Source organism: Pongo pygmaeus, chromosome 20 (assembly GCF_028885625.2).
Source record: "Pongo pygmaeus isolate AG05252 chromosome 20, NHGRI_mPonPyg2-v2.0_pri, whole genome shotgun sequence".
In the NCBI taxonomy this organism is placed as follows: domain Eukaryota; kingdom Metazoa; phylum Chordata; class Mammalia; order Primates; family Hominidae; genus Pongo; species Pongo pygmaeus.
Window position 1 is genome coordinate 3,459,398 of NC_072393.2, and position 9,562 is coordinate 3,468,959.

The 9,562-nt window shown below is 57.5% G+C and overlaps 1 protein-coding gene across 2 annotated transcripts; it reads left to right on the forward strand.

Annotated features, from left to right (window-relative positions):
• Positions 1–332: 332 nt before the first annotated feature.
• GIPC3 (GIPC PDZ domain containing family member 3) lies at positions 333–9,310 on the forward strand. 2 transcript variants are annotated; one of them, XM_054465777.2, is made up of 6 exons: positions 333–868; positions 1,535–1,720; positions 1,856–2,036; positions 5,085–5,197; positions 5,474–5,568; positions 5,682–9,310. In XM_054465777.2, exons 1-6 carry the CDS (start codon positions 644–646, stop codon positions 9,055–9,057), a joined length of 4,176 nt encoding a protein of 1,391 aa, XP_054321752.2. In that variant the 5' UTR covers positions 333–643; the 3' UTR covers positions 9,058–9,310. The 2 variants fall into 2 exon arrangements, with proteins under 2 accessions (XP_054321752.2, XP_054321753.2); XM_054465778.2 differs by having other exon boundaries at positions 5,474–5,555.
• The last annotated feature ends 252 nt before the right edge of the window (positions 9,311–9,562 follow it).

Sequence of the window (9,562 nt, forward strand, 5' to 3'; positions counted from 1 at the left end):
GACCTCGCCTAGCAGAGGGTGAGTGTTCCAGCACCCTCAACTGTCCCTGTCCTTTTTTTTTTTTTTTTTTTTTTGAGACAGTCTCGCTTTGTTGCCCAGGCTGGAGTGTAATGGCGCCATCTCAGCTCACTGCAACCTCCGCCTCCCGGGTTCAAGTGATCTCAGCCTCCCGAGTAGCTGGGATTACAGGCGCCCAGCCACCACGTCCGGCTGATTTTTGTATTTTTGGTAGAGAGGGGGGTTTCACCATATTGGCCAGGCTAGTCTTGAACTCCTGACCTCAGGTCATCTGCCCGCTTCGGCCTCCCAAAGTGCTGGGATTACAGACGTGAGCCACCGCTCCGGGCCTGTCCCTGTCCTTATTTGTGGTCCCTGTTCTTCCAGGGTCCAGAGCTCAGGCCCCCCCTGATTGCGGGTATCCCCGGGGAGGGCGCAGCTGGCCCTGGCAGGGCCCGGACACCTGGGGCCCGACCCACCCCTGCGCACCCCGCGGTGTCGCCTTCCCGGGCGGCTCGGATTCCCGGATCCCCTTACCCGGGCGTCTCGGCTGTCGCGCCCTGGGCCGGGGGAGGGGAGGCTGCAGGAAGCGGCGGATCCGGCGGCGGCGGCGAGGGCCCGGGTGGGTGGCCGAACTTCTCCCGCCATGGAGGGAGCAGCGGCCCGGGAGGCCCGGGGGGCCGAGACCCCGCGCGCGTCTGAGCCCCCGCCCGCGCCCTCGGAGCCCCCGGCCGCGCCCCGCGCCCGCCCGCGCCTCGTCTTCCGCACGCAGCTGGCGCACGGGAGCCCCACGGGCAAGATCGAGGGCTTCACCAACGTCCGCGAGCTGTACGCCAAGATCGCCGAAGCCTTCGGGATCGCGCCCACCGAGGTAAGGACCCCGGACACCGGCGCCCAAGACCACCCGCCTGATGGAGTGAGGGGTAGGGAGCTTGGATCCTGGACGGAAGACCCCAGATCCCCGGATCCCAGACGTCGGAGTGGCCGCCTAATCCCCGGATCTCAGAGACCCAGCCCTCAGATTCCGGGGTGCCACACTCCAAGGGGCCCCCTTTGCACGCTCTGCGCAAAAGATGGGCAGGTCTTAGGGCTAGCGGACCCCTAGATATTCCAGAAAATCCTCTGCGCAGACCTAGCTTGGAGCGGACCCCAGCCCTCGGGGAAGCGCCTCTGTGCTTCCTGGGCGTAGCTGGGGTCTGGGGTTCCAGATGGCCCCCTTAGAGATGGGAAGTCTGAGGCCGCCGTGGGGTTGAGGGGTTCCTGGGCGTTTTTCCAATCCGGGTTCGTTTGGTTTGCAGCCCCCAGGGGGCGCCAGCAGATTAAACCTGGAGGTCTGGGGGCTGGAGGTCCCGGGGTATGGAGAGGGGTCTCCACCTGCTGGAAGCCTCCTTCTCCCTACTCTCTGTGTTCTGGGGGTCCCACGCCCTGCCCTTTCCCATGGGCTGGGATCCTGGTTGCTGGGGGCAGGGGCCTGCGCAGACAGGGTGGCTGCGTGGGGGGATGCATGCTAACTCTGGGCTCCTTCTCCCCCGGGAAGATTTTATTCTGCACCCTCAACAGCCACAAAGTGGACATGCAGAAGCTCCTAGGGGGTCAGATAGGCCTGGAGGACTTCATCTTTGCCCACGTGCGAGGCGAGACCAAGGAGGTGGAGGTCACTAAGACAGAGGACGCTCTGGGGCTGACCATCACGGACAACGGGGCTGGCTACGCCTTCATCAAGGTGCCCGGGAGGGGGTGGGCGGGTGGCTTCCTGGGGTCCAGCAACGCCCCCCCCCCCCACTCTGGGTCGACGTGGGTTCTGCGGATTGGAGGCGGGTGGCTGGGGTTGCCCGCCAGCGACGCTGGATCCCTGCAGAGAATCAAGGAAGGCAGTATCATCAACCGGATCGAGGCAGTGTGCGTGGGTGACAGCATCGAAGCCATCAACGACCACTCCATTGTGGGCTGCCGCCACTACGAGGTGGCCAAGATGCTCCGGGAGCTGCCCAAGTCCCAGCCCTTCACCCTGCGCCTGGTGCAGCCCAAGAGGGCCTTCGGTGAGGCGGGTGGGCCGGCGGGAGCTCTTCCCGAAGTGCGTTCTACGGATGCCTGGGGTGGAGGAGGGTCGGGGATGGGACGGGCTGGAAGGTTCTAGGTGCACCCGCTGCGTGACAAGGAGCTCCTGGCAGGGTATCAGAAACTCGTAGGTAGTTTCTATTAATAGATTGTTATGGAGTCAGCCTGTGGGGGAGGGGTGGGGGAGAGACTGGGTAAAGTGGAGTAGGAGGAGGATGCGTCCAGAACCACTTTGTAGCCCGGCTGGGAGACTTTTTATTTATTTATTTATTTTTATTTTTATTTTTTTTGGAGACGGAGTCTCACTCTGTTGCCTGGGCTGGAGTGCAATGGCGTGATCTCAGCTCACTGCAACCTCCACCTCCCGGGTTCAAGCAATTCTCCTGCCTCAGCCTCCCAAGTAGCTGGGATTACAGGCACCCACCATTGTGCCTGGCTAATTTTTGTATTTTTAGTAGAGACGGAGTTTCACCATCTTGACCAGTTTGGTCTCGAACTCCTGACCTCAGGTGATCCACCCGCCTCGGCCTCCCAAAGTGCTAGGATTACAGGTGTGAGCCACCGCGCGCAGCCTGGGAACTTTTAAAGCAGTGCTTTGAGGTCATGGTGGATTCTAGAGAATGAGAATATGAGAAAAAAGTTTTCTTTCTTTTCTTTTGTTTTCTTTTCTTTTCTTTTTTTTTTTTTTTTTTTGAGACAGAGTCTCGCTGTGTCACCCAGGCTGGAGTGCAGTGGCTCCATCTCGGCTCACTGCAAGCTCTGCCTCCCGGGTTCACGCCATTCTCCTGCCTCAGCCTCACGAGTAGCTGGGACTACAGGCGCCCGCCACCACGCTGGGCTAATTTTTTGTATTTTTAGTAGAGACAGGATTTCACTGTGTTAGTCAGGATGATCTCGATCTCCTGACCTCGTGATTCGCCCACCTTGGCCTCCCAAAGTGCTGGGATTACAGGCATGAGCCACTGCGCCCTGCATTTCTTTTTTTTTTTTTTTTTTTTTTTGAGACGGAGTCTCAATATGTCGCCCAGGCTGGGGTGCAGTGGCGCAATCTCAGCTCACTGCAACTTCTGCCTCCCAGGTTCAAGCGGTTCTCCTGCCTCAGCCTCCCGAGTAGCTGGGATTACAGGTGTGTACCACCATGCCTGGATAATTTTTGTAGTTTTAGTAGAGATGGGGTTTCACCATGTTGGCCAGCCTGGTCTCAAACTCCTGAGCTCAGGTGATCCACCCGTCTCGGCCTCCCAAAATGCTGGGATTACAGGCGTGAGCCACTGCGCCTGGCCGTGCCAGCTAATTTTTTTTTTTTTTTTTGAGATGGAGTCTTGCTCTGTCGCCCAGGCTGGAGTGCAGTGGCGCAATCTCGGCTTGCTGCAAGCTCCACCTCCCGGGTTCACGCCGTTCTCCTCCCTCAGCCTCCTGAATAGCTGGGACTACAGGCGCCCGCCACCGCGCCTGGCTAATTTTTTGTATTTTTAGTAGAGACAGGGTTTCACCGTGGTCTCGATCTCCTGACCTCATGATCCACCCTCCTCGGCCTCCCAAAGTGCTGGGATTACAGGTGTGAGCTACCGCGCCCGGCCCGTGCCAGCTAATTTTTAATTTTTTTCTTTTTTTGAGACGGAGTTTCACTGTTGTTGCCCAGGCTGGAGTGCAATGGTGTGATCTTGGCTCACCGCCACCTCTGCCTCCCAGGTTCAAGTGATTCTCCTGCCTTAGCCTCCCAAGTAGCTGGGATTACAGGCATGTGCCACCACACCCGGCTAATTTTGGATTTTTAGTAGAGATGGGGTTTCTCCATGTTGGTCAGGCTGGTCTCGAACTCCCCACCTCAGGTGATCTACCCGCCTCGGCCTCCCAAAGTGCTGGAATTACAGGCGTGAGCCACTGCACCCAGCCCATTTTTTTCATAACTAGACTTTCTCAATGAAGAAAGCAGTGTATTAATTTACACATTAGCACATTCTCCTCATCTAGCCATGGGTTGGCCCTTTGGATAGCGTTGTTCTATAGAACAAAGCCAGAGGTTCTAGAAGTGCCCCAGCACACATGGAGAGAGATCCCAGGGAGAGTGAGCTGTATGGGATTCTAGAATCTGCCCTGCTGTGGCTGTGAACTCCAAAAGCCATGCCTAAAAATAGAGTTTAGGCGGGGCGTGGTGGCTCACACCTGTAATCCCAACGCACTCTAGCCTTGGGTGACAGAGCGAGACTCCGTCTCAAAAAAAAAAAAGAAAGAAAGAAAAAAAAAAAAGGCTGGGTGCAGTGGCTCATGCCTGTAATCCCAGTACTTTGGGAGGCCAAGGCGGACAGATCACGAGGTCAGGAGTTCAAGATCAGCCTGGCCAATATGGTGAAACCCTGTCTGTACTAATAATACAAAAATTAGCCAGGCGTGGTGGCACATGCCTATAGTCCCAGCTACTCAGGAGGCTGAGGCAGAAGAATCGCTTGAACCAGGGAGGTGGAGGCTGCAGTGAGCCGAGACTGTGCCATTGCACTACAGCCTGGGTGACAAAGCAAGACTCCATCCCAAAAAAAAAAAAAAAAAATCAAGCTTAGTCTGAGACTAAACCCAGCTCTAGAGCCCAGGCCAGCTCTGAGACCAAGCCCTGCTCTTAAGTCCAGGCCAGCTCTGAGACTAAGTGTGTTTCTAGCAGCTCAGCCCTGACACCAGCCGGGTTCTGGAACCCAGACAAGAACATATCTAGATTGAGAATCCTACCACAAGGAGGGTCCCAAGCAGTCCCTTCTAGAGAAAGTCCCTAGAAGAGGGAGAGTGAGGGCATGGGACTGGGATGTTAGTTCTAAACCTGCTCCATTACAACACCTCATTCTGGACTTGTGATTTAGTTTGCTGGGGACGGGAAGTGTGGAATCTCGAATAGGTCTCTGGAGACTCGCCGCACAGACGTAAGGAGGACTTTGAAGGGGAGGAAGATTCTAGAAAGGCTCGGCTGTTGACCTCCCAGGGTTTACAAAGATGTAGCTCCACCCAGAACCCATGGCCATCTCTCACTCTGTTCCCTCCAGATATGATTGGCCAGAGAAGTCGGTCCAGCAAATGTCCCGTAGAGGTGAAAGTGACCAGCGGGAGGGAGACCCTGCGGCTTCGTTCTGGGGGGGCTGCCACAGTGGAGGAAGCGGTGAGTGAAGGGGAGGGGTTCTCTCCAGGCTTCTGCACCTGCAAGCTCCTCCACTGAGTCAGTGCGGCCTTGGGTAAGAACTTCTTCTCGGAGCCTCGGTTTCTCTGCCTGCAAAATGGGTCCTCATCGAAAGGTGGGGCAATGATGTTGGTACCAGCACTACTGACTCCTGTGAGGGTCCAGTCTGCTCTTCCCTTAGGGGTGGGGGTCGGGAGGGGGCTGGGCTGGAGGGCTCCAAAGCTTTTCACCCCTGACTTCCTTCCCGTGTGCCCCCAGCCCAGTGAGTTTGAGGAGGAGGCATCCCGGAAGGTTGATGACCTGCTGGAAAGCTACATGGGCATTCGGGACCCCGAGCTGGGTAAGGGGCCAGGGTAAGCCGGGGGGCCCTGGGGGGAGGGCAGCCTACGGGAGGAGGCAGGGGTCCCAGCGGGAAGTTGGGCGCGGGGAGTGCCCTCACTGACATCCCCTCCGGCACGGCCCGCAGCATCCACCATGGTGGAGACGTCCAAGAAGACAGCGAGCGCCCAGGAGTTTGCACGCTGTTTAGACTCCGTCTTGGGCGAGTTCGCCTTCCCCGACGAGTTTGTGGTGGAAGTGTGGGCTGCCATCGGCGAGGCCAGAGAGGCCTGTGGCTAGTCTGCCCTGGGGGCGCCCAGCACAGCCCCAGCCCGGAGCTCAGCCCCCTGCCCCGGCCCTGCTCCAGAACCCAGCCCAGATCAGAGGACAAGTTCCTCTCTAGAACCCAATCCAATTTGGAGCCCCAGCCCAACTCCAGAACCCAGCCCTTCTCTAGAATCCAGCCCAGATCTGAGGCCAAGCTATGGGCTAGAGCCCAGGCCAGCTCTGAGACCAAGCCCAGCATCGAGAATAAGCTCTGTTCTAAAACTCAGGCCAGCCCTGAGACCAAGCCCAGCTCTAGAACTCAGATGGGCTTTGAGACCGAGCCCAGCATTGAGACCAAGCCCTGTCCTAAAACTCAGGCCAGCTCCGAGGCCAAGCCCAGCTCTAGAACCCAGATGAGCTCTGAGACCATGCCCAGCTCCAGAACTCAGATGGGCTCTGAGACCGAGCCCAGCACTGAGACCAAGCCCTGTTCTAGAATTCAGGCCAGCTCTGAGGCCAAGCCCAGCTCTAGAACCCAGATGGGCTCTGAGACCATGCCCAGCTCTAGAACCCAGATGAGCTCTGAGTCAGAGCCCAGCATTGAGACCAAGCCCCGTTCTAGAACTCAGGCCAGCTCCGAGGCCAAGCCCAGCTCTAGAACCCAGATGAGCTCTGAGACCATGCCCAGCTCTAAAACTCAGATGGGCTCTGAGACCATGCCCAGCTCTAGAGCTCAGATGGGCTCTGAGACCGAGCCCAGCATTGAGACCAAGCCCTGTTCTAGAACTCAGGCCAGCTCCGAGGCCAAGCCCAGCTCTAGAACCCAGATGGGCTCTGAGACTAAGCTCAGCTTTAGAACTCAGATGGGCTCTGAGACCGAGCCCAGTATTGAGACCAAGCCCTGTTCTAGAGTCCAGGCCAGCTCTGAGACCAAGCCCAGCTCTAGAACCCAGATAAGCTCTGAGACCAAGCCCAGCATAGAGACCAAGCCCTGTTCTAGAATTCAGGCCACCTCTGAAGCCAAGCCCAGCTCTAGAACTCAGGCCAGCCCTGAGACCAAGCCCAGCTCTAGAACCCAGATAAGCTCTGAAACCAAGCCCAGCAGAGAGACCAAGCACTGTTCTAGAACTCAGGCCACCTCTGGGACCAAGCCCAGCTCTAGAACCCAGATAAGATCTGAGACCAAGCCCTGCTCTGAAGCCCAGGCCAGCTCTGAGATGAAGCACATCTCTACAATCCAGCCGAGCCCTGAAAACAAGCCAAACTCTGGAACCCAGACACATTTTAATACCCAGACCAGTTTGGAGACCAACCCCAGTTCCAGAATCCAGGCAAGCTGGGAGACCAAGCCCTGCAGGAAAACTCAAGCTGACTCTGGAATTCTGGACAGCTCCACGATGCAGCCACACCTGGACACTCGGTCTAGCTCCAGAACCCCAGTTAATTTTGGAACCCATGTGAGATTCATGAAACAGCCCAGCTCTGGAGCCCCAGCCAGCTCAGGATTCAGAGACAGCTCCCAAACCAAATCCTATTCGAGAACTCAGACCAGCTCAGAAACCCAGGTCCACACAGCCGCCCAGTCCAGATCCCAACCCCAGTTGCATCCAAGTGCCCATCCCCATCCTGTAGCCCAGTCCAGCTCCAGTGATGACTCCAGCTCTGAGACTGAGCCCAGCTCTAGAACCTCGCCTAGTGCTACAACCAGGCCCAACTCCAGGATTCAGACCAGCTCTGGAACCCCATCCATCTTGGAAGCAAGACCCAGCTCCAGCACACAGCTTGGTGCCAAGCCCCACTCTCCCTGCACAATGCAGGTCAGCTCTAGAATGCAGTTTACTTCCAGGACCCAGACCAATTTCAAGGCCTGGCCAAGCTCCAGAGCTCAATCCAGCCCAGGCACCGCACCCAGCTCTAGAACTCAGCTCAGTTCTGGAGCACAGGCTGGTTCTGAAATCCCAGCCAGCTCCAAAACACAGACAGTGGCTGAGACTCAGTCAAGTTCCAGAATCCAGCTAAGCTCTGGAGTCCAATCTAGTCCTGGGACCCAGGCCATCGCAGCAATAGAGTTAAGCTCCACAGCCCTGTCTAGTACCGACAGCAGGCCCAGCTCCAGGACCCAGCGCTGCCTAGGAGCTCGACCAGCCTCTGGGACTCAATTCGCCTCTAAAACCCTGCCAGCTTCTAGATACCAGCTCCAGACCACAGCCCCAGACAGCTCTGGTATTCAACTGGACTTTGGGAAGCAGACCAGCTCTGGAAGTCAGCCTAGCTTTGGAACTCAGCCCAGCTCTGGGACTCAGCCCAGCTCTGGGACCCAGATAAGCTCAAGAATTCAAGCCAGCTCTGGAAGTCAGCTTAGTTCGGGAACCCAGCTGATTTCCGGAGCCCAACCCAGCTCCAGAACTCAGACTAGTTCTAGAAATCAGCTCAGCTCTGGGACCCAGGCCAGTGCAAGAATTCAGCTCAGCCCTGGAGCTCATCTTAGCTCCAGAACCCAGTCCAGTCCTGAGACCAGGCTCAGCTCTGAGGCTCAGTCCAGCTCTGGAACCCAGATCAGCTCTGGAACCCAGTTCAGTTCTGGGATTCAGTTCGGCTCTGAAACCCAGACCAGCTCAAGAATTCAGCCCGACTCTGGAGCCCACCTTAGTTCCAGAACCCAGTCCAGCTCTGAGACTGGGCTCAGCTCTGAAACCCAGACGGGCTCAAGAATTCAGCCCAGCCCTGGAGCCCACCTTAGTTCTGGAACCCAACCTGTTTCTGGAACCCAATCCAGTTCCAGAACTCACACCAGTTCAAGAATCTGGCTGAGCCCTAGAAATGGGCTCTGCCCACAGACCCCTGGCCTTGACCCTAGAATCCAACTTGAGGCCCCTGCCCCAGCCCGACCTCGGCCCCCAGGCCCACCCCCCAGAGACCCCACCCCAGCCCCTAGCAAAGACCCCCAGCCTCTGCCTCAGCCCCATGATCAGGTACGTGGCATCCAGGCCAGCCTTGGCCCCATCCCAGGCTTACCCCAAGCCTCCTACCTGGCCTCCCAGCCACAGGTCTCCTCAACCCCGCAGAAGCCAGCCGTCTCTCCCAAGCCCTGGGTGGGACCCCAGAAGTCCACCCCACCCACCATATCTGTCACTCCTAGTCCTGCCCCCAGGGCAGCCCTCCTGAGTTCCCAGCTGTCTGAGTCCCAAGCTTTGGCGCCAGCCCTTTCCCCCACTCTGGGGGAGCCAGGGCCCTGCCCTTACCGCGCGGGGCCATAGTTTGGCTGTGACTTAGCCCTGGTTCATTTGGTTCTCGTCCTCTCCTGTCTCTCCCAGCCTGGGTCCCCCAGAAGCAGCAAGTGACCTTATTTCCCCAGCAGGCGGTGGTGGGGAGTGTGCGGTGGTGAAAACAGGGGCTTCACCAGTACTGGCTCAGATCCAGGTCCTTGGAGGGAAAAGGAGGACAGGAGATGGGTTGCACCGCATGTACCCTGAGGGCTCATGTTGAATAAAGGCACCTTCCATCTCTGCAGCCTGGTGTGTCATTTTGGGGGAAGTTTGGGGGAATGCAGAGATGTGGGGCTGGGGGGCTGGCTGAAACTATGGCAACACTGAATACCTCTTGAGCACCTACTGTGTACCAAGCACTTCATTAAGCACCACACAGGCATGAGCTTACGTGCCTGCATGCAACAGGTGCTCCACGAAGACCCAGCCATTGGTCCTTTCTACCAATATTTATTGAGCACCTACTATGTGCAAGCTGCTGTACAGAACACTGTGG

Bases quoted from the DNA above. Each gene is read 5' to 3' on its own strand.
- GIPC3 (XM_054465777.2), top strand. From the start codon at position 644: ATGGAGGGAGCAGCGGCCCGGGAGGCCCGGGGGGCCGAGACCCCGCGC. The intron at 869-1,534 runs GTAAGGACCCCG...TCCCCCGGGAAG, and splicing joins TCGGGATCGCGCCCACCGAG to ATTTTATTCTGCACCCTCAA. The intron at 1,721-1,855 runs GTGCCCGGGAGG...GGATCCCTGCAG, and splicing joins CTGGCTACGCCTTCATCAAG to AGAATCAAGGAAGGCAGTAT.